Source organism: Sparus aurata, chromosome 15, assembly GCF_900880675.1.
Source record: "Sparus aurata chromosome 15, fSpaAur1.1, whole genome shotgun sequence".
Taxonomy (NCBI): domain Eukaryota; kingdom Metazoa; phylum Chordata; class Actinopteri; order Spariformes; family Sparidae; genus Sparus; species Sparus aurata.
Genome location: NC_044201.1, coordinates 5,964,754 through 5,989,078, shown reverse-complemented (window position 1 = coordinate 5,989,078; position 24,325 = coordinate 5,964,754). Strand labels below are relative to the sequence as shown.

Here is a 24,325-nt window from a genome sequence, read left to right as displayed (position 1 = left end):
TCATATCAGTGTAACATTTCACTACATACCGATCCGTGACACAGATAAATATTGATTTGGTGTGGTTTTACTGTCCTGTCTGGATATTCCCCAGGAAACATTATGTTGCAACAACCTTTGCTTATGTAGGAAGAAGGTCGAATAATAAAATTCACGGCGAAGAAATGCCATTATAGAGAAGGTGCACAAGACAGAAAGTTCTCTGTAGTCTTCCACGGCTTTTATCCTCACCTCCCTGTCAGCTCTATGTGGAGAGACAGGCTGAGGGGCAACATAACAGGGACTGTGCTTTGCTCCCACATGTGCCACCTCCCTGCTTTGTGACTCTAATGGCATCTGCTTACAGATATCCCCACTCTCTTCTCCCCAGACATACTTCAATGATAACATCCTCACGCTGATTCGGACGCTGGTCACAGGGGGAGCCACACCAGAGCTGGAGGCCCTGCTGGCTGAGGAGAACGCTCTCAGAGGAGGCTATAGCACACCGCAGACGCTGGCCAACAGAGACAGGTGTCGCGTCGCCCAGCTAGCCCTCTACGACGGGCCATTTGCCGACTTGGGGGTAAGTGGATGTTTAAGCGGAGATGACACGTTTTGGCACTTCCCAGCAGCGCACATCTGGCCGCCTCCGCTCCTCGCGATCCTTAATCCGATGTGAAGAACAGTGATCACGCAAAGCAGGCCTCAGTGGGTGGAGAGGGGAGAGGGTTTTAAAGAAAACAATGAACACCACTAAGAAAATTCCAAGTTTAATTGGTTCCAACCTTGTTTTTTGAAGCTTTATTGTCTTACAGAATACTTTCAATACTTAAGTAATTTTGTTTTCTCTTTGATGAATTATGGCATAATTTGAAGTGACTGCTGATTGTTACAGTCTGCGATGCCAACAGTTGGTATTCGTTCACAAGAAAAAGCAATGCAGAGCATTGAATTTTCACTGCAGTTTTACAAAATCCACTTTCAGAGATCCGAATCATCAGGCTGACCGCACTGACAGTGTCTCTGTTCCTCTCTTTTTTTCTCTGCAGGATGGCGGCTGCTACGGGGATTTATTTTGCAAGGCATTGAAGACGTACAACATGCTGTGTTTTGGAATCTACAGATTAAGAGACGCTCACATGACTGTACCAAGCCAGTGTACAAAACGGTACAGTTCCTGCCTACACCCTGTGTCAGAATACACATTTCTTTTCCATTCTAAAATGAGGAATTTGGGTTAAAGATAGTATTTTAGTAATAATTGAGTATTTTATTACAGTGTAGCAGCAGCTACTTCATATGAATCACAAAAATAATGAGTGACAAGCAAATTAAAGCAATAAAATATATACAATAAATATTCTAATGAATAAGAATAAACTGACAGTTAGGAGTAAAACTGGGACTACAGCATTCTCTCTAATACAGAATGTACTGATTAAATGCCAGGGCTTCAGACTAACTTTTTTAACACTGGTTGCAGCACAACATGTACAGTAGGTGCACCCAATAATACATTTTAATTTACTTTCTGAAGATATTATGTAAATGACTATAAGCACTTACAAAAATACAGATACATGTTTTTCTTTGTTTAAATCACAAAAGCTGCTACAACAAATTGCAGCAAACTCGACTGTCAGTAGTAAAAAGTAACTTAACAAAAAACATGAATTGGTATAAAAGTTTACAATAGATTCTACAGAAGACATGTTAATATTTGCTAAAAAGCCAACTGTCTATACACCGGGGAGATTTTGTTAAGCAATATTTGTATTGAATTGAAAAATGCTGAGTATCAGGCACACCAATGGAAATCTTAAGTCGCAGTTGACAGATTTTTGGGTGCATGTGCAACCAAAATAGTTCTAACCTGGAGTCCTGTATACTCTACAATGACAGCCATACACTGTAAACCCACTAGCTTTCTAATAAAAATATAGTTGTTTTATTTGATTGTGTCCTTTTTAATATCCGGCGAACTGGTGCAACCTGTGTGAAATAATTGTTGCTGAATATTAAACTGAATTAATTATGTCTTGTTAAATAAACATATGTGTCTCCATCTTAACCGATTCCTAATGTAATATGCATGGAATAGCTTCTTGTTAAATAGGTTAATTTCCATTATAATGTATACATATATGCAGTGTTATTTTAATTACTCACAGTCAAGAACATGAAATATACAGTACAATGAGACACATTTAATGTCTAATAGAGTGCAACTGTGCAATCTTAGACATGGTTTGAAAGATTTGATTCATTTCTTCTCGTACATCCATACATAATTCTCCTTTGAATGCTGTAGCTCTGAACTAAACTCAATAAAAGCCTTTCTTTCTTTTTTACTTTGATCTCTTTCTTTTCCCTTCACTGTTTGTTGCCTTCCCACGAGCGTCATGGAATGTTAATCTCTGCAAACATTTGTTTTTTTCTGGGCAGGTATGTGATCACGAACCCACCGTATGAGTTTGAGCTCGTGCCCACAGACCTGATCTTCTGCCTCATGCAGTTCGACCACAATGCAGGCCAGTCCCGGACAAGCTTGTCCCACTCGTCCCACTCCTCCCATTCCTCCAGCAAAAAGAGCTCCTCAGTCCACTCCATCCCGCCCTCCAACCGGCAGAACCGCAGCAGTAAGACCCGGGAGGCCCGCGACAAACAGAAGTACGTGCGCTCGAGCGACCTGTGGCGTTTTAGTCCTGCATGTTTAGTGTTTTTTTACACCTGACCTGTATTTTTGTAGGTGTGTGTGTGCGTGTGTTTGTGTGCAAAATGGTGAACACATGCACTGATAAAAAAAAACCACTGTGTATTGTGTGTTTGTGGTTTGTTTGTGTGTGATTCGTGCTCTGCGTCCATGCCCGGCGTGTTCTGTGCGTTTCCTTCATAATCATGTGCATGTGGTCTCCACTCTCGCATCACAGCAATCATAACATGACATTAAAACTGGTAAACTCACTTTGTGGAAAGCTGGGCTCATCTATTGTACTCAAAGACTTTTGAGACTCTTTCCTCACAAATGAAGTCTGTGACAGTGTAAACAGTAAAACCGCCTGTTTGGATGGCAGTGTGGTTGGAAAAAAGCTTACAGTAAAAGGCCCCAACCACCGCCAAATAAGACGACACGATTCGACACGACACACACACTTTGTTGTTGGGTCTACCTGTTGTATCTGTCTCGATATTTAACCGTTTGGTGTCCTAACCCTGAATATTTGTGGAGTAAAATAACTGTTTGTTGGATATTTGTGCACATTTACTGTAGTGCTCATGATCAGTACGCCCAGATCATGGATGTATTGTGTTGTGATTAACCGTTACCGTAGCTGTAGCTTGATCATAAAGCACATTTTGGCTAACATTACTGATTACTCATAAGATCATCCCCCATTAGCAGTGTTAGTATTTTGTCACTCATGGTGCATCTGTACTGCTTTATTGCATGTCCATGTTGGTAGCCCTCTTTAGCAGGCTCTTATTTCCTGTTCTGTTAAGATTATTTTGAATTTGGTTCAAACACTTTGATCTTCACGTGAAATACACCTTATTCTCTCCCCCCCAAATTTTACACTATGGATTCAATTTATATGGGAGAATAAGGACACTGAACTTTGAATTGGTGACATACTCTAAAAGCATGCAGATTTGTTATAATCGTACTTAAGAGTTATTAAATGTTAGATGATAAGCCCTCAATACATCTTAACATTAAGATGTATGATGTAGCCTAACACTATGTAAGCCTTGACTGGACTGGTAGTCATTTTCTAGTTGTGTATGGACTGTAAATACTACTCACTTACAGTAGATTACTTACCTCTCTTTCTGAAGTGCTACAAGGATGAATAGAATGGGCCAAGGTATGCAAGTTAACGATTCTGCATGACTTAGCAACCTTTTACCTGGGGGTTCTGATCATAACTATGTCCCCCGTGGATATTGTTATGACGAGGGGGAGTTTGTTTTTATTTATTACGTTTCTTCAGATGTTAAGTAAACCATGCCTCAGTTTAAGTTTTGCTTTCGTCTCGAAAGCAAAATGTCTGCTGCTGCTGCTCCTGCCTCCTCCCTGCCATGATCAGGACCATCTCCACATTGCATGAGGTTGAGACGAACCCCCCTCCCCCCTCCTCTGCCCCTCCCCTCCTTTCTTTTAGCCTCTACCTCAGTAATTCACCTGATGATATGAGTTTTCTTCCCCCCCCCACCCCCTTCCGGACAAATCCTTTTTCCACATGGTTTCTTTCCGTCATTTATCATGCCTTTTTATGATTTTATTTCAACTTGAGATGGTTTGCATTGTGTGAGAGGTCTGTGTGTTTGCGCATCTTCCCTCCTATTGAATGCTATTTGGTGACTGTAGCAGACTTTTACCTGCCATATTATGCTCTCAGTGGGTACACTAGGTAATTATTGCACTGGCATCGGCATAAATCACAGAGTAACGACATGTTGCCCGACTGTACGAGCCCCCCCATCGCAGCCCACATGTAGGTCAGGCTGATTCAAATCCCCCTGATGCAGCCCAATTGCTTACTCCTTAACACAACTTTAAGAAAGTGTGTCCAGCCCTGTGCCATCGGTCACACCAAGAAAGTGGGAGGTGTGACCAATTGAAAGTCTAAATTGAAGAGGGATATGAGTCTGTAAGTTTCCTCCTCGTAACCCTGTGCACCTGATATGGTGGTTTGAGGCGACATCACTAAGTTCACCGTATCAGCAGCAGACTCTGGAGAGAGATGGCAGACATCTTGCTTCACCTCGGGCACAATTCTACACATCAAATGCCTGTGCTGTAACACACGGCCCCGCAGCCTTAAGCTTGCTGACACACACGCGCGCACACACACACACACAGCAAAGACCACACAAATGAATCGCCGCACATGCCACCCTGCATGTACATGAGCGCACACGCACGCACACAGTTTGCTCCACATAGCAAAGTTAAAATTTGATATTACAACTTCCCCCAAAAGGAAGTGACATGTTGAATGGCATTGCAGATGCCTGTGAAGTGCTGGGAGAGAGTTTACAAACTTCTGACAGCAGTCGGCACACACACACACACACACACACACACACACACACTTACCTTTCCTCGGAAACAGTGCTCTCATAACCTACTTTAACGCGAAGAGATTCTTTCTAAAACGACACATCCAAATCTTTCAAATCTCCTCTCTCACATAATGAATGTCGGCATGACAATAGAGCTTACTATGAAATGTGACTGTCTGGGACGTGGTGTCATGAATAAGTTTACAGGGTCAGCTCACCTGAATGAGGAAAAACATTTTTCTACCTTCAAATTTTGCGGTACCTTGTCATTGCAATAGTTACATTTCTTTTTTCCAGGTTTAGAGTTATTTATAGCTGAGATTTCTGCCTCCGCCCAGACATAATGAAAGTGATTGGGATTGCGTATGTGGTGCTCAAAGCGTTTTAAAACAGCCGTATCAGTTTATGGAAACAGCGTCCGTGTTTAGAGTATGGTCAGACAGAAGGCGGAGATACAAATTTGAGAGCTGGTGATTTTTCTGTGATCCATGTTTATTTGCTCCAAACAACTACTGTTCAGAGTTTTCAAACTTTATGATTAATAGTATAAGACTGGAAACTGTAACAGTTGGCCAGACTTGTTGTGATTTTCATACTCTTTCGGTGCCAAGAATGACCGCCATGTTTAGTGGTGGTGATGTATATTGTGTGAGAAGACGTAGCTCCCCAAGCGGTTTCTCACAGAGCTCACAAATGGTATTTTGCCATCTTTTCAACAAACTGAGACTTTTTTCGACATGCAAAATTGTCTTATAAAGGCGCTCTGTGTTGTGCTGGAAGCTAGCCGTTAATACAAGGTTTAATTCATGGCATAGATTAAAAAAAATGATTTGCCCCCTGCCTTTTACCGCCGTGCATTTTTATTTCTGAAAAAAAATGTCCCATGAAGGAAACTGTAAGGGGTTGAGGAAACAGTCGCATTGAAAACAGTCGCAGCGAGCACCACACACTCAGTTCTATTCTCCTTTATTGTATTCAGATGGCATGAAAAATTTCACTCAAAACTATGGAAAAATAAAACCAGCTGGGGGACTAGACGGCGGGGGGGAAAAAACAAGACCTGACCCTGCAACAGTTTAGAACCGAACGAGGATGATTTGTGTTCTAATCCTGACAGATTATAACCGTCCACTTACACGGATTGATTACTCACCACCGCCACGACATTCAAATTGGCTCAGTTTACCAGAACGCAAACTTAAACGGGACCCCACAGTTTGACGCTAATGACAAAGAATGCCATGCAAATCTATCACTTAAACTGAGGCAGTGTGGTTACAAGTGAGACTGTGTTGTATACTTTTCCCGACTAACTCTACCTTCTCTTCTTCCTCTCTCGCCTTGTTCTCTTCAGAAAAGAAATGGTTTACAGATGAACCAGAAAATTCCTACCCACGGAACATTCAGATCAAGCCCATGAGCACTCACATGGCCAACCAAGTCAACCAATACAAATCCACTAGTAGTCTGATTCCACCAATCAGAGAAGTTGAAGATGAATGCTGAACACAGGGTTTTCTTGCTGACTCACCAGACATCTGTACGCTCTTTCAAAGGAGATGGGAAGGGATCACCCTTGGAGGAGTGATGGTGATGATGATGATGATGATGATATGATGATGATATGATGATGATGATGAGGATGATGGGGATAGGGATGTTGAAGACTGAAACATTTCTCTTCACGCATTCTTCTAATCGAGGGTTGGACAGGAACCCAAACTGGAAGGGACCTCTTATGTGTATACCTTTAATGTTACTTCCATGCTCTTGGACATTGTTTTATTTATTAATGTATCCATAGTGATGTACATAATGACAATCAAATAAGGATTGTACAGCCCCTTCCCCCTAGCACTTTTTGGAATTATTTTAAGAGTTGACAGAAAAAAAAAGAGTACTTCCTGTAATTCTTTGCAATAGTTCACCTCTTCGTGTGACCAGACTCCATGGCTAAGGTGGCTGGTTATCGGAGGATGAGGGTTGCAGCGATAAACTGATCATATCATCACCCAAAGATCCGCCCAGGTGCGTCGCGTCAAAGCGGCTGGGCTCGTCGGCTTCATATCTCCCGTCCGCTTCTGTTCTATTTGCACTAAAAAAAAACTGAACAAGTTTCTTTTGACAGAACAACTGGAACCATCAGATTCCCCCTCAATAAAACGTCGCCGAGGAGATGAAGAAGTGAAGGAAGGAAGGAAAGGGAAGGACTGAGGGATGGAGGGAGGGCTGCTTGGCTTTTCAGGAGGCATACTAATCGTGTTCTTAGGTTGTGTTGCATCACGTCATTGCTTGAGGTTTGCTACTTCACCGTTGACTCGTCATGTTGAGTGAGAGCATTCCAGTCCTGCAGAACAAAACCATCTTGCAAAACAGTAGTCTAAAAAAGAAAAAAAAAAAACTCAGAGATCGGTGCAGTGTTGGTGTTTGCTGGCTGAAAGAGAACCCTGTACCTACACGTCTTCTGCTGATACGTCAGATCATAAAGCCTGTGACTCTGTTTTAAAGCTCCTATCGCATGATACGTGCCTGAGCCCCCTTCTGTAACAGATGCAGCGTGGTTGATCAACCCGAATACATGGAAAAGGATGGAAAAGAACAACCTACCCTGTCCTTCACGCGTTCAGGAGCATTTGTGTTATGTACAAGCTGTGTGTGCGTGTGAGTGCGCGTGCGTGTGTGTGTGTGTGTGCATCGCAGCCACTTGTCCTTCTGGTGTCATCTCCTTCATCGGCTTGTATGTGACAGTGCAACTTTGAAGGGACAGCGTGTTGGATCTCGGCTCTAAAAAAATGAAAGTCATGCTGGGAAAAAAAGAAAAAAAGCATCGGAAGATGTAGAGGGTTTGGATCTACTAACAATATATGTTGCATAAAAACCAAAAACCTAAATCCCCAACTATGTTTGAGCGAACACGAACAGCAGCTGCGTGCCCACTGTTGACGTTTTGCCGCAACATCTGCGGCCGAATTGGGATCACAAAGAGTGGTGCATTTTTCTGAATGTTTTGTCTGTTACACAAAAAAAAAAAAAAGTCCATGTCTGTGGAAAGAAATGCCACGTATCGCATAAAAGTGGGCATAATTGGGTCCTCCTTTGATCAGAGCAACTGCCTGGCACGGGGTTGGCAGAGAGGCAGGAAAGAGCTTGGATGTTCTCTGTTGCCAATCCAGATGTCACACGCCTCAAAACTCTCAGGAGTTAAGCTGCTGTGTTCGGTCCTCTAACACGGGGAAATGCTCAAACGTAGTTGGGTGGAAATGCAACAATGCCGCAGACTGCTGATAAGGACACTGGAGAGGAAACAGTGTTCTTTGTGCTAGCCTGTGTGCGACATGAGAGTGTATTTTGCACATGTTTAGGCACTGACAAGATCCAAATCCAGCTGTGGTAGTGGTGGAGGACTGACGTGGAAGCCTTGTCCTCCTGATACATAAACTTCATACAAATATGTAGTTGGATTTATACATTTAAACACAATTATTTTGTATCCATGAACATAATCAATTTGTACTTATTTTTCTAGACAGGAACCAAGACTCAACTAATATCTTTAATTACAACTACATATCAAAGGATTTTGTGTTGGACGACATCACCATTTTATTTCACATCCTACGAAGACAAAAGATTATTTTTTTATGCCCCTCTCTAACAAACTGCATTACTCTAGAGCCAATAAAGCTTAAACTAGCTTGCATTGTGAAACCACCATCTTCAGCCTGGCAGCTCAGCTCTGTTGAGTGCTTGTAGAATTAAATTACCGCTCATCTGAAGCCACTTTTAGTTGCGCAGATGAGTCGTGTCTACTGAATAACGTGTCTGCTACTAAGCTTGCCTAGATGCGAACTCGCAGATGGAAAGTTAGGTGTAAAAGAATTACGCATCGAGGGGGTAAACGTTGTATACTGATGGAGAGCAGATCAGGGTGGTGATAATTACAAGAAGATCACAGAGTCGCTTCCTCTGTGTTGCAGGCCAGAACTGAATGACCTTCATTAGATGTGTTTGACCTAAATTAGGTCTCCAGTGTGGAGGGAGAGTGTGTACACTACAGCACAGTGTGCTGGTGTTTTCCACAAAAACTGATTTCAAATATGACAGGGAGACGCTGTCTGTTTATTGCAGTGATTCTCCTCTATAGGCTGTATTAGGAAAAGTCATTCTTAAGAAAAAAAATAGAAACAATTTTGGAATATGAGAAAGAAAACATAATATTGTGCTAAATATGTTTGTGTAAAATCAACCCATTATATAGACCACATTTCTTTCTTCAAACAAAATAATCTGAGCTTCAATGTCCGTCTATTGGGTGTGGTGCAACTGTACTGAAGCCTCATACACATTGTCCTGAAGTGAACTTTTGAACTGTGATTACATTGTTGTCACACTTTGTAGCAAATAGATTTCTTTTCAGAAAATATGTGAGTAAAATGTATGTATAATTGGGTTGTTAATGGCATACGTGCTAGCCTGAACAATAAGGAACTATTAACATTTGATAACGGCAATGACTCAATATACATAGAATCGACAAACTGATTGTTATGTTGAAAAAAACAAAAAAAAAGGCAAATCTTGAAAACGAAAGATCCTGGATTCTCGGAGGAATGTGGAAACTACTCAAGTAAAAAGTCAGGCAGAATTTGATCTGGTTTATCAGCCATCACAAAGATGGAAGGTAGCACCAATTCAGCAAAGGTTATCAAAAGAGACAACATCCTTAATTTTCCTGTTTTTATTACTTTGTGTTATTGCAGGGTTTACATTCCATTTTGTCAGCTTGTCATCTGTCACGGTCTGCCACAACTGCTTCTTATTTGTTTACAGAGTATTTTCTTTGAGGTACTTAAACATAGCATTGTTCAGAAATAAAATGACACATGCTGCAAACTGGCATTAATATAAACTCACAAAGTAATGCACCATATGTTTCCATTACACTTGATTACTGTGCTTTTTCTACCTGAACCCTCATCGTGCGATTCATTCAGGCTGGCATTATTTACAACACTGGACTAAGATGTCTCTCCTTCCTTCACCCTGTCATGTTTATGTCTCTGTTAGATGTTTTAGGTCTTTGCATTGTATACCTCTAAAGTTTTTAGAGTGTTTTTTGAAGTGCCATGAAGAGTTTAGTTCAGCAAGCATCCTTCAGTCATTCAGGGACACAAGCTCTTCTTGAGGGAGCTGAGTCCAAGAGTTTTATTTTTCTTTTTTTTCCCACTGTGAGATCGGTGTCTTGTACTGACATGGAGAACATCCAAGCCATCAATGCCTCCATGCCAGTATAGTGCCAGGCAGTGCAGGTGGTCAAAAGGAGGGCCCATAGTAAGTCCCACTATTGCGACAAGTGGCATTCAAGGGGCCTGACGAAGTCAAACCACACATATAGTCTCCGCTGTGTGCTCGGTTACAGACTCTCAGGTTGCCTCATGTAGAGAGTAGTTAGATAAGGATGACTGAACGATGCACGTAGAGGCCCATGCCTGTAACATCAGATGTATTGTTGTCCACTGAACAAATCAAAGACTATGATGCGTCAAGTTACAGTATGTTGCATTATTTTTGTTATTCTATTGTTTGCTGTAAAGGATGGATATAATAACTTATTTGCTGGGAATTGTACTAGATATAATAGGACATATAATACTTATGGGGATGGGAGGTGGGTCTCAAGTCTTAATAACACTAAAAATTGCATTCAGCAATTTTTATGTTTTTTTTTTTTTTAAGAAAAACTTGCAATTTTTTGTTTATTTTTTGGCTGCCTATCAGTTCAGGAAGAATTCAGGACATTGCTCTTGCGTATCGCAGATAGGATTTGTCGGCACACCGTCATCACAGCAAACAGGACTTTGACATAGCAGTCTAATTAGTTTGGATGTGTTCTAGATAGGATGGATAAATGGATTATTTGATGGTGCTGAGTTGATCTACCTGACTCTGTCAAATATAATCTGCTGATAAATATACTGTCTTGTACAAAAAGTTTGTACATAGATTGTACATGGTTTCTTTTTGTATTTTCTCAAATTAAAATGGATGTATTTGTGTTCTAAACCATGAAATTCTCCTTTCTTTATTCAATCTACAACGAAAAGCTTTCCACTGTTGTTGTATTAATTCTAAAATGGTAATTTTACTCAACTGTAAATTAACAATATAACATACAATATTTGTAGTGTTTCCATTTATGCTATCATCCAGGTTCAGAGGGAATGCTACACTTTATTTTCCACAACTTTTACAGCTATAACCTGAAGATACTTAGCTAATTATACATACACAACATATGGTCAATTTGTTTATATGTTGCATTTTTAAACATAGAATTATACCTGCATTATGTGAGGTATAAAGGTACCAGCCTGACTTGCCACAACAATGCTGAAATGCAAATGATGCTAAAATTGAATAAGATGATAATAATGATGTATAGTTATATAATAATTAATATGACTTTTCAAAGGGCACATCCTTTTTATATATCAATAAAACACAACTGAATTGTAAAGTTCAGGATGGTAAATGTGTAGTTTGATCAGATTTGATTCGATTTGACACCACACAACTGTATTGCTCCTGACCAGTGCAGAGACAAAACTGCACAGACAGAATGTATCTCAATTGAAACAACAGAAACTTTGCCAAATTTGGAGAAAAATTGGTGGTGATGGTAATTCTGTAGATTATGGACCAATGTTGTTTTTGTACTAATGGTGTACCAGTACAATACCTACCAATACATACTGTGTGTGTATGGATAAGAATTTGGGACTGACTCACTGAGCAACAGGACTATATGGGGGGTTGGATAGAAAAAATAAGTATATCGTAAAAATAATATTTTTTAAATCTAATAGAATTATCATACACTACTTACCTGAAATGGAGGGGCACAGGTGACAACAATGAGAAAAGGCAAACCACTTGGGCTGAATCCAAATCTCCACCCATGCTATACAGGCAGCTTATAGGCCTAATGACCTCAATAATACAATTCACTGTGATTTCCTCTGTAACGTTTCGAACAAGTTAAAGGCAAAAAAAATGGCTTTCTGACTAAGACCACAATAAAAGGCACTGCAATGATCAAGGTGCGATGTAATAAAAGCACCAATTGTCTTTTTAAGTTCGGCTTCAGATAAAAATGACTTTCGTGTTAGTCCCCAGCTGAAGAGAGCAGTTTAACTATTAGAAGTTTGTTCCCAAAATAAACATTGGAATTAAAAAAGGTCTGTTGGTCTATTTCCCCGGAAGGCCTACTTACAATATGGGATACAACATTGTACTTATCAGAGACGTAAGAAGCCTTTAGTGGGGTATAATTTTATATGTTTTACATTATACTGTAAATTAGGAGGAATTATACTGTATCCTGTGGGCCGTAATCTAAAGTTAACTGAAAAATGTGTGTGCATGAAGTAGCTCCTTGCTGGTGGTAAGAAGGTAATGTGGATAAGGCCTTTAAATAAAGCATCTGAGAGCATCTTCCGCTACAGATGACCGTTTTATTTTTACTCAGTACTTTTAAAACACAACTACATCGCGATACATATCAGTGAATTCACATCATCACACAACCACTTTGCTGTGTATACAATAGAGAGGCACTGTAAAATTGCAACAGTCCCAGTGCTTGACCTTGACTATCACCAGGGGAAGCCTGAGCTAAACGTATATTGTATTTTACCAATCCCCACCCTCCGGAGGGGTCGGTGACCCCGCGGTCCAAGTTCCAGCGACAATCCGCTTATCCATTGAGCCCGGCATTAGTCTTGATTTACGTTTACTGACATGCTATTAGCTGCTCCATCACTTTCACCTGTCAGGCTGTCAATCAGCGGGGATCCACAGTGATGGGTGGGAATAGCATTCGAATCACATTCTGTCCTCACTGGCTCGTATATCTCCTGAGAGACGGTGACAGTGGATGAGCAAAGGACATCATACCAGGTATCTCGCCGCGCTGTCATGTCAGCGCCGCAAATGTTTGTGCATCACATCGGGCTGTGTAGCATCTTAATGTGGATAGGGTTTACAGATACAGTTATTCCAGGGGAAAATGATATATATTGAGAAAGTAATCCTCTATCCCCTGTTGGAGCTTTAGCATGTCTGAGCAAAGCCTTACCCGTGTGATAAGCATATCATTAAAAAGTGCCAAAGTTAAAGGATTTTTAACCTTTATGTAACGCGGCAATTTTCCAACTGAAATAATCTGCTTCCAGATACACTGAACGAAACACTGTGTCACCCATGTCAAGGGTACTGAGATATCTCCTGAGAATCCTTCAAACATCATGAGCAGCACCAATTTCTGAGGTGTTATGATGAGGCAGGATGACTTCTCAGGCATCGACCCACTCCTCTCTCCGAGCTTGAAATCAGTGGACATCTCATACGTCTCTGGGCCCTGCCCGCCGCTCCTCCCTCTCCTCCGCCTCCACCACGCTCCTCAGCTGAAGTGTGCAATTTCACACTCCAACGTCAAACAGCCGGTCAGGAGGAGAATGTATGACCCACCCTGGCATTTGTCCTCATTTCTCTCTCAAATGTGCAAACACTATTACCCTTGGGTTATCTTAAGTGGTGTGGTGAAGATTCGCAGCCTCTCCTCTCCCCTCCTCGCCAGACACACCATCAAAACACGACAAGCGGCGGCGGGGACGGAGCGCGGGGTAAAGAAGGAGCGAGGCGGAGGGGGGAGAGCGATGGAAATGGAGCAGATGTTTGTGTGGCCGTTGATTTGTGGCGTGATAAGGGTGCTACACAGGCAGCTGGAATTGATGGCTTGTTAGTGAGGACGGGCCCCTCTGTGAGTTGTTTTCAAAATGATTGATTTACAATAAAGTGGCTCCGGGTGTGTGCATGCAGGCAGAACTGATGCAGATCGATCCCACTGAAATTGATTGATCAGCCATTTAGCTTGGCAGTGTGTTTACCGAACGAAACCGAGCAGGACTCTCCTCCAGGCATCGCTCCCCCCATAAAGCAAAGGAGAAATGCCACCTCTGGGCCTGTCTCATTGCTTTGGCAGTGGCAGCGGGGAAAAAAAACAAAACAAGCCGTATCAGAATATGAACCATAAAAACGTAATCATACAGTGAGAAACACTGGCATAAACGTTTACGATTGTGTACTTTATTCTGCTATCAACGTGTCCTTCTGCGACTCAGAGATACTATGCCTTTAAAAATAATGACTCGCGCGCTGTATGCAAGGGGAGGAATGCTGTTTTCCTTATCGCGGTGTCACATTGAGACTTTCAGGGGGAGTCATAGAAATAACTAATAACAGTGGATTTCAGTAAACAAGCGGCTCGTTCTCAGTCATACTTAAAGCTGACACAACAACAACCTTTACCTGCTTTAGTGCTGTTCAGATGACTATCATACATAATGTAGAATAGCCCTCAAGTGTTAAAGTGCCTCGTCCATGGACACCGTCTTTAGCAATTTTTCCAAACAGTGCACACAAGGGTCCCCATGTACATTTTATAAGGAGTTGCAGTGATGGATATAGCACAAGGACAATGTTTACCATGTGACCTCTGTGACTTTTCCTCACTTCCCCCCCTGCCAAAACAAACCTCTCCAATACTCCGCTGAGGACTTAAATCACCTGTCCTCAGACGCCTCATCCTGTTATTTGGATAATTGCCAGCAAGAGCAAGCCTTTTCCATTCTCGCGACAGCGTGCAGCGGCACCATCATGTTCCTTATTAACAATTTTACACACTTGGTCGCAGCGAGAGGGTGTCAGGATGCCAATAATATTTACCGTCTGCTGTGCGGGCTATTCAGGGGAGGCTGAGTGTTGCTGATTGCCCTGACAGAAGCTGACAGCACCCAGAACCTGAGATCCCTGCAAATCGACTCAGCAGAGTGTCTTCTTCTCGAGGCGGTGGGTGTGCCCGTGGCCATGAACCAGGTGATGGAGCACGACGCTGTTAATGTGTTGGTGCCTGAGCACAAACGAAGGTAATGTTTGTCTTCGTCTTCATCTCTTCACGCCGGCTGACGGAAGGATGTTATTAATACAAACAATGACATCAAATCAAGGCAGAGAATCTTACACAGCTCACACCTGAAATCAAAAATACACATTATCCCTCTTACCTGTATAGTGCTATTTTATCCATATATTGTTTTGGTACGCATTGAATATAATGGAACTAGATGACGCCCGGCTTGTGGAGCTCAAAGCGCTAAAATAATACATTTTCAAAAAACAACTGAACAAAAACAGAATATAACCCGGTTACTCAAGATAATTCACAGATCTTGTAGGGGGCACTTCAATATAGGAGTGGATTTTTTTTTACCGAACTACACCACATATATTCATCCTCAGCAGAGCTGTAGCCTTAGCTAGCGTAGATAGCCTGGTAATGCTCTCATTTAGGAATACCACTTACTTCTGGGTAGTGATTCCATTAGCAGGTAATTTATTCCTTCTACACTAAACTACACTGGATGATGTCCCCCTTGGCTGAGCTCTAACATTGGCAAGTGTAGCTAGCTAGCCTATCGTCAGTGTGTAGATTGGTTGGTTAAAAGGAGATAGTTTGTGTGTCATCGTTGGGGTAACCTGTTCATGCTATCTTTATGGGGTTTTATGCCACCTGAAGTTAATGGTGGGTAAAGAATGGCTGTGTACTGTTTTGGCTGGCACAGATGAGGAATTAAAGTCAGTGTTCATGCAATGTTACTATGGCGTCTATCTGTATTATTCACTGCAGAGTATGTCCAGCCTGTGAAAAGATAGTCACCGCGTACAAGACATGCTGAAGTTACAAAGCATGGTCGTTCAGAGCTGATCAAATCAGGAAAGGTACTCTACGAGAAAAGCAGTTGCCTCAAAATTGTCCCGGACTAAACAGCGGGGTGCGCCTGTAGAGCTGCACTGCATGCCCAAGCAGCTATTAGATGTAATAAGCGGTGCAACTCCATGCTTTGCTCTTAAAAGCTAAGAATATTTAAAGTTATAAGAACGTAACCCATAATGCACAAGAGGAGAGCACGACAGGGCCTCTGTACTGTAGAAAAACAATGGTTCTGCTGGCAACGTGCGTCGCACAGCAACAATAACCAAGTAGGCATATGTATTTAAGTGCATCAGATAAATGTTTGTGGAATGTTTTTTTTGTTTTTTTTTTAGGTGATTTTATTTTGATTTCCCCTGCATCCAGTCTCCTCACACCATGACATCTAACATTACCTACATTTTCTACCAAAGTCGTCGCCAATGACTGCAGGTAAGAGGAACCTTTTCAATTTAGGGTGAACTGTCCCTTTAAGCTTAAAAAAAGGGTATTCTTATCTCAAGTATGATATAGATTGATTTTTTTCTTCTTTACTCCCTTTGAGAATAAACTCTGTGCTTTAGATGTCATGATGGGTCATTTAGCAAATCAATGAGCTGCAACGTTTAAAATAATTTTCCAAAAGAGCTGGAAGGCAAGATAAATAAAAACGGCTGTCTCGCGGATTATTGAGCCTTCTCAGTCAATCCATCCAGTCTGTAAAGATTTCCATAACATTGATGTGAAAGATGTTGACACCAATTATCGCATTTCCCTTTGACCCCCGATGATTTCACTGGAGGTGTTAAACATCACATTCAGGCACAAACTCACACATGCACACGCACGCACACACACGCACACACACGCATCTGGTTACACTGCATCACCTCAAACATATCAATATCAATGTGCATGAGGGAGACAGTGTGTTTGTGCATGTGACTGAGACAGAGAGCGACAGAGGGAGAAAAAGAGAGATCCAAAGACTGAGCCACATCCCAATTCAGCCGTGATAATAGTTTCCATGACAATGAGGCATGCTCGCCGCATCAGTTGTGGCCCAGATAAACAGTGATCCTTTACGAAAACAAGAAGGTCATTACAGCAGCTTGTCAAATCAATGCCCAGTGTGTCCAAGTTGATTAAGACATCTCCCCTCAGCTCTGACACTCCGTCAATAGCAGCAGGCGCACAATGCAGTGGCGGGTGGGGTGGTGGGGGTGATGTCTGTGGCAGGGGGGGATTTGTGTGTGTGTGTGTGTGTGAGTGCGTGCGTGCACATTTAGAAGGCCGCTCCCATGCACACATACACACACCTACGCAAACACACGCACAGTACTCAGATGATTGGAGTGAAATACCCATCAGTCAGGGAGCCGAGGTGGACTAATGATTCCCTGTGCTGCCTATTAGAACTACATGACAACTCAATCCTGCTCACGGAAAGAGAAATGGAGGAGAGGGGGTGATGGGATGGGATGGGATGGAGGGGGACATGCGAGGGGGGGGGGTGGGTGAATGAAGAGACAGAGGAAGAGAGCAAAGAAAAGAAAAAGTGACCTTGTAGCAGCATCATTTGAGGCTGAATTAAATTGGCAAGAGCAGCTAATCTTTACCTGGGGGCGATTAACAGAATTAAAGGAGAACAACACAGGCACAGGGGTTGGCTTTTCTCTTTTTTCTCTGGCTGCCACTGCCATTTGAAATTTGTGTTAAATGTCCGCTTTGGAAAAGTCGGTGGATCTTCCTCTCCGAGACCGTCGCCGATTCTTGGATTTTCTATCTGACACAAACAAAAGCAGGCCCCTCTGTTTATCTCGTCATTACAACGGGGGGTTCATCATAAAATGTAATTCATGTTCTCAATTCTGACAGCTTCGGTTGCTTTAATGCAAATGGAAATTCTGATAATACTCATGATACATTATTGTTCTTATTTTAGTATTCGGTCAAAAACTCAAAAGTTAGCTCTGCCAAATTCAGTCTCACGTTTCTTCAAAAATTCAGTGAAAAACTTTTGTAAAATAATGGGATGCTATTAGTAGGAAGTGATTTACTTCAAGTTTATCCTCTGCACTCGGTCTCATAGCCCCTGTCTTCTCACAGGCTAATCAATATGTTTGGAAAGGCGAACAAGGTTAGGCCTATCAGCTTGTCTGAGAGAAAAAAAAACCCCATCGCTAATACCCAAATGCGAAGGTTCACGGCTGATGTTTACCCACACATGGAAGAGAAGCAGCATAACAACCAATAAACCTTTAGCTCAGGGACATTCCGACTGACTCTAGTGAGTGGCTCAATATTTTGTGCTGTCGGCATTAAATCACCATATGCATATTTGAAATGGTGAATGATCTGCGTAGTTGGGTTGGGCTGTGAGAACAACTCTGAAGTCAACTTCCAGCACAGATATGATTGTCTACATACATAGACAAATAACCGAGGGACGCCGCTGTCTGTCCGCCACTTGGTTCCAGATTTTGTAGATGGTTGATGTTTCGCTGAGATTTTTACATCATTACATTTTGGACAGACGTTCATGGTCCACAGAAGCTGAATCCCATTGACAGCGGGAGTCCCCTGACACAGCCATTCTTAATGTTTAGTGCTAATCAGCAAATGTAAGCATGCTAACAGTGCTTAATGCGAACAATTAACATAGAAATCAACATGGTCAAAATGATGCCTACTAAACATCAGCAGGGTAACATTTACATTGTGGGAATGTTTTTTTTTTGGTCTTTTATTGCTTAATTGATAGTACAGGAAACAGGGAGAGAGAGGGGGAGTGACACGCATCAAAGGGACCCAGGCCAGGAGTCAAACCTGGGTCCGTTGCAGAGCCTCAGCACATGGGACGCGTGCTATACCAACTGAGCTAAACAGCACCCCGGGAATGTTCATTTAATATATTGCTGTTAGCATTGAGGCTATAGGCTGGCAAGTGCAGCCCATTGACATATCCAAAGATGGATGACACATCTCCACTGTCTCCTACTGTACAAAGAAATGCAGCCAAAATATCCTTGAGTTTTGCCATCCTGTGATGGTGACGTCAGTTTGACCTAAAGTCTGAGTAGTAGTGATCAGACTGAGCTGCGGTTTCGAGTTCTTACACATACACAGCCTGACTTAATTGCAAGCAGGGCTCCACTGTTTGGAATATTTTTGATACACAACATGACTTTGACGTGGAAAGTGGAAAGTAAATGTTTGGTTGATGGTGAGAAACTTTTTGGATAATTCATGTGTTGTATATACGTTTATATACATTTTTGCTCACATGCAATTTGTAATATGCCATCAGGTCAAAGCCGCTGTCCAAAAGTGACCTTGATTGGTCAGAAGTCATTTATTTGCATGAACCCATACAACAGGCCAGGTTAAGCAATACAATACAACAAATGTTCTTTGCCGTGCCCACGTTGTTTCCACATCATGATTTAAAAGCTCATGATCATACAATGTCACATATGATTAAGGACTTCCAAATTCTGAAAATGGGACCATCCCAGCCAGGGGCATGTGAATACACTGTTAGTCTAAAATCCAAAGACTAATTTTCATTTTACTCATTTTTGAACAAATCTATAAAATTACTACAAGTGATAAATTTGAGGCTTTCACTTTCACTCACATCTACTAGACTACAATTCCTCATTTGATTGATTGAATTAATCCAATGTGATGAATGTTGATGAATTGATCCCAGTGTGTACATCAAACTCACCACTCTTAAGAAACACATTTTTTCCCCAATGATATTTACATGCCTTCTATCCATTTAAAATGTTACTACATTAACCGGCGGCCTATCCAGGGTGTGCCCCGACGTCACCCAATGTCAGCTGGGATCGGCTCCACCCCCTCCGTGACCCTGAAAAGGATAAGCGGTTTCAGATAATGTATGGATGAATGAATGTCACGACAATAAAGAAGACAACTGAAGGTCAATAAGTTACCTTTAAATGCTTTCCACGGAGAGAGGAACAGCATACTTAAAACATGAGCTTCCTACAACTGACCACCAATATTACTTCCATAAAGAACCACGCTGGCTGCAGTATATAGCCGCTCACCTTCAGAGTTTTCATGATTCAAGGATTTCATTTGTGCCAAGCCGTACCTAGGGGAGGCGGGCTGGATCTCCATGTCTTTAAGAATGGCCCCAGAACAAATCTCCCTCACCTTTTCCTCACAATTAGTCACAGCCGGGTATCAAAAATCGACTGCCTCTGTATGTCACTGTCACCTGCCAAGGCCAGGTCGAGCCGTTTGGGAGGCTGCCCTCCAGAGGACCCCAGAGATAGGATCGGAGCGCCGCAGGAAATACCACAGAGTCTGACACGCAACACAACACACTCCTCCCTCAGGCCACACACTGCGGGGCCCATACTGTGTGTATTCATATGAAATGTATGGACATTGTTTACAGTTCAGAGACATTCATGGGAAATATTCTTCGTGGTCTTGACGTGGGGGGGGGCGTAATTTCCACATGCACAGCTTCCCATGTCGATCCACAATGAGAGCCACACACACTGCAGACACCAGTTCCACAGGGAGTGTGATATCATTGGTAGGTACACATCACTTGGCTCAATGTACAGTACGCTGTTTGTTCAAGTATTTTCCCGTGCCCCAATGGAATTGCCCATGTGAGAAAATCATCCGTCTCTCCTGAGGGCTTTTTCTTGCTCTCGTTCATGTCCACTTGTCAGATAAACACAGCACGCACAAACACACACATAGACGCAATCAGCATTTCCACCCTCAGGACCTGGTAGAGGAAAGGAGCAAATGCCAATATTTCCAGAAATTTCCTTTGAAATGTTTGATTGTTGAAGTCTAGCGTGTAAAAATCGATGGCTGATGATTTGTGTCATGTTAAGCATTAGCTGTAGGGCCCGAGGGTACATTAAAATGCAAACATAACGTGTCCTCTGCCATACCATCCTGTATAATTACTGTATGCTCTCTGCCAAGTGAATATTGTTGTTGTTTTAATGATGTAGCTGAAGGAATAAAAGAGAACGTGTCGCTTTTAATATTCGTCTGGCATCATGCAGCCACTGGGAAAGTACTGCATTTTATATGTTTGTCTGTGTAAATGTGTTATTGTCAAAAGACTATAAATCAGGAACAAAGAGTCAAAGTCTCGCTCAACAATTGCATCAAACAATGTTTCACTTCAAAACAAAAACAAAACAAAAACATGTTGCATTGTTGTTGTACAATATTTAGCACTGACACTGACAATAATTAATATTCATGAGAGTGCGACTTTGCAGCCCCTCAGGATGGTTAAATTAATTATGCTAACAGGGTCATTTAACTGCTTTATTCAAAGCAAGCAATTCTCGTGCAATAAATGACACAATAATTACGCACACAATCTAACAAGATGACAGTGACAAGTGGAGGAGTGACACACTCATCTCCATAAAGTACAAAGAACACATTTACACACACGCACGTACACAACAAACAAGAAAACCTGAAGTAACATCCATACAGGCGAGATGAAAGAATAACCAAAAAAAAGGGTTTACATCCACTGCAGCTTTTCTCCCTACAAGTAGTAAATATGATTTATTACCACGTGTTATTATTTAGCGTTATTCATCTTCTCTGTCAGTGCACACAGAGGGGTAATAGAAATGCCAGCAAGGTGGCTGATTTACTTAGTAAAATTTTCATATCAAGGTTTCGCGAGGCATGATTGGAGTCTGTAAGAGTAACGGGAAATCATACATTATGTAGGCGAATCTGACACGACCTTGAGACTTCTCGGCACAGACCATATATTACCATCGGAGCGACCTTCCTGTCCCGAAGATACATCTGATGTGTTTAAGGCTGTTTTACAATGCATTAGGAGGGCTTTACATGTGCTGAGCTCACTTTATTTGCTCATACATTTCACAGGAAGAGTTTAGTGTCAGGCTGATGGGGACCATTCACGGCGACGGAGTCACTTGTCGAGACAAATGAGCCCGGGCGGAAACAGGCCAAGGCGCCAGGTAATGAGCATTTCAAAGCAAATTCCCGCTTTCCCCGATTTATTTCCCTCCAATACACAGCACATTCACTATTCAGCGAACCCTCGCCGATTCCAGCTCATCGTGTATTCTCACCTGCTGCGATTGATTGACCCGCATCTTGAAGATGGAGAATGGATATAATTTTTCCCACCAAGTGATGGGGCGTCAGGATCAATATTCTCACTGTTGGTTAAGCTTTTGCAACCTTTACAACATCGGCTCCGATCGATCTCTCTCACATAATTGTCTTCATCTTCAGATCAAGTTATTTTCTTTCCTTTTATACATGCCAATGACATTTGGAATGTCTCTCAGTTGAGCTACATGACCCGTTGAAATATGTGAGCTGAAGGGCACAAAACACAGATTCATTAGCCTTTTACATTTATTGTCCGTGTCTCCTTCTTTTTTACTTTTCACTCCTTTCCTATAAACATGTGGAGAGAGTGGGGCCACGCTGTATTTCCATATAAAAAGCCCCATAATTATAGGGGGATGAAGACGGTTGTTCCCCTTATCAGAGGAAATGATAAGGGAGTACCAGGCCCTGTGAAAGAACAGAGTCCATTTTGATATAATTGGCAGTGGAATTATTTATGACATTAATTGCCACATTATCGACTGGCTGTCAGCTCCTGTGTCAGTCTGTCCATCTTTCTTAGCAGAAAGAGCCAGCTCAGCCTGGTGCCCACTGACAAGCTAATTACTACACCACAACCCTGTATGACAAATGTTACTCATCTAAGACCAGGCCCGGAAATAAGGGCCACTTTCCACCCCCCCCCCCCCCCCCCCTTCGGCTTCTCTGGATCAAGTGAGACAGCAGTGTGCTGCCAAATGTCTTCAGGTGCAGGAGGGAAAGAGTTTGTGTGTCAGACAGATAGAGAGAGAGAGAGGGAGGGTGGAGGGAGGGAGGAGGGAGGAGGGAGGGAGCGATTTCTAGAGCCAAGGGGACAGTTAAATCTAAATCTCACCCCATCCTGTTTGCCGCTCTGCTATCAGTGGCCAGTTGTCACTCATAAAGACAAGTCCTTTTTTTCTCACTCTGCCTCCTTGTAAATTTGCATTAGCTCATGCCAATCAGTCATCAGGCTGTGGGCTGATGTGTGGTGACGGGGGTGATTGGTCCTTAGTTCTTTTGACAGTGAGTCACACACTACTGTGCCTTTTGGGGAGGTGAATTGTGCTGTGCCACCAATGTAATATAGTGCTTAGAGAACATATATTCTGTAAATATATTTTATGGTATTCATCGTTTGAAAATGTAGCATGATTGGGTTACAAAAATACAGCGTTTGCTACATATCAAATTGCATCATGTATACAGTTACCGAAGAGGTGGTCAATGCACCGTTGCCATGTTGTACTAACAAAACACAGAACAAAACTTTTATTTTGAAATAATTCCGATAGTAATAGCTATCATTTTCAGTGATATTCGTAGAGTTGTTTTGCCTGCATTTAAAAAATAAATAATTTAATGTAGGTTTACCAATTTATGCATGCACCTTTACGCACTGCATTGTGGGACAAGCACACTCAGAAAACAAGATTGTACATCTTTGGGTATTGCTGACTTATCACCTTATCAATGTGACTGCACCTCATGCTTAACACTTGATGGATCGTAAATTAGTATATAGTATGAAACCAAATTACGGTTAAGAGCTTTAACAAAATGTTTCAAATGTTAAGTATTTGGATGTATTGTGTTTACACCATTATGGTCCCATTTCATTTTTAAGATACTACCAACAAAGGCAACAACAGAAATGAACTACTGGTAGTGTGCACAGACATCCAGCCAGGGCTCACACAAGCATGGATGGGCATAGAAAACATGTAGGTACAATTATTGTTACATCTTTTTCTTTTGAGTGCGCATTCACATAGACACACATACATGTAGCTACTTGAGCAGCCTGCAGGCCTTCTACAGCAGAATGTCACTGATCTGCTCTGATGAAGTGGCGTGCCATTTGTTCAGCCAGGAAGTTCCCAAGGAGCAGCGGCAGTGACTGAGCTCAGGGTCAAAGAGGGCATTGCCTACAGGTAGATCTGTGGCTCACACCTTAATTAATCTACTGTCCATGATGCCAGGCATCCCATTCATCCCCTCGCATGCGCAAAGGCGCATGTCAAGCATATGTCAACCCGCTTCGGCACTCCCCGCCCATCCCATAATGCAGTTTGTGTTGGTGTGGCAGCTCGGGATGCGTCCCTGACGAGGATAGGAAGTGACACACACCAAACTCGGTGTGTCCCCCAGCCAGCTCCGGTGGCTCGGGGCCTGTCAATTCCAGCTCCATCAGTGGCACTGGCTCAATGGCAGTGCCTGTGACACATGTCACAAAGTTTTAAATGTCTGCTCTTTTCAGCAGGATGGCTGGGCGCGCGCCGCAGCCAGGGGAAGGATGAC

General features: G+C 42.3%; 1 protein-coding gene across 38 annotated transcripts in view; it reads left to right on the top strand.

Moving 5' to 3' along the window:
- Nucleotides 1-11,115, top strand: part of kcnma1a (potassium large conductance calcium-activated channel, subfamily M, alpha member 1a) — a 156,636-nt gene extending 145,521 nt beyond the window's left edge. For 23 of the 38 annotated variants that reach the window (XM_030441949.1, XM_030441951.1, XM_030441953.1 and 20 more), the window contains 5 exons: nt 371-565; nt 1,032-1,150; nt 2,428-2,652; nt 3,820-3,848; nt 6,404-11,115. In XM_030441949.1, coding sequence (XP_030297809.1) covers nt 371-565; nt 1,032-1,150; nt 2,428-2,652; nt 3,820-3,848; nt 6,404-6,555 — 720 coding nt within the window. In that variant the 3' untranslated portion in view covers nt 6,556-11,115. The remainder of the gene's footprint in view (nt 1-370; nt 566-1,031; nt 1,151-2,427; nt 2,653-3,819; nt 3,849-6,403) is intronic. The other 15 variants (XM_030441988.1, XM_030441983.1, XM_030441986.1 and 12 more) reach the window with 2 other exon arrangements.
- Nucleotides 11,116-24,325: the final 13,210 nt, after the last annotated feature.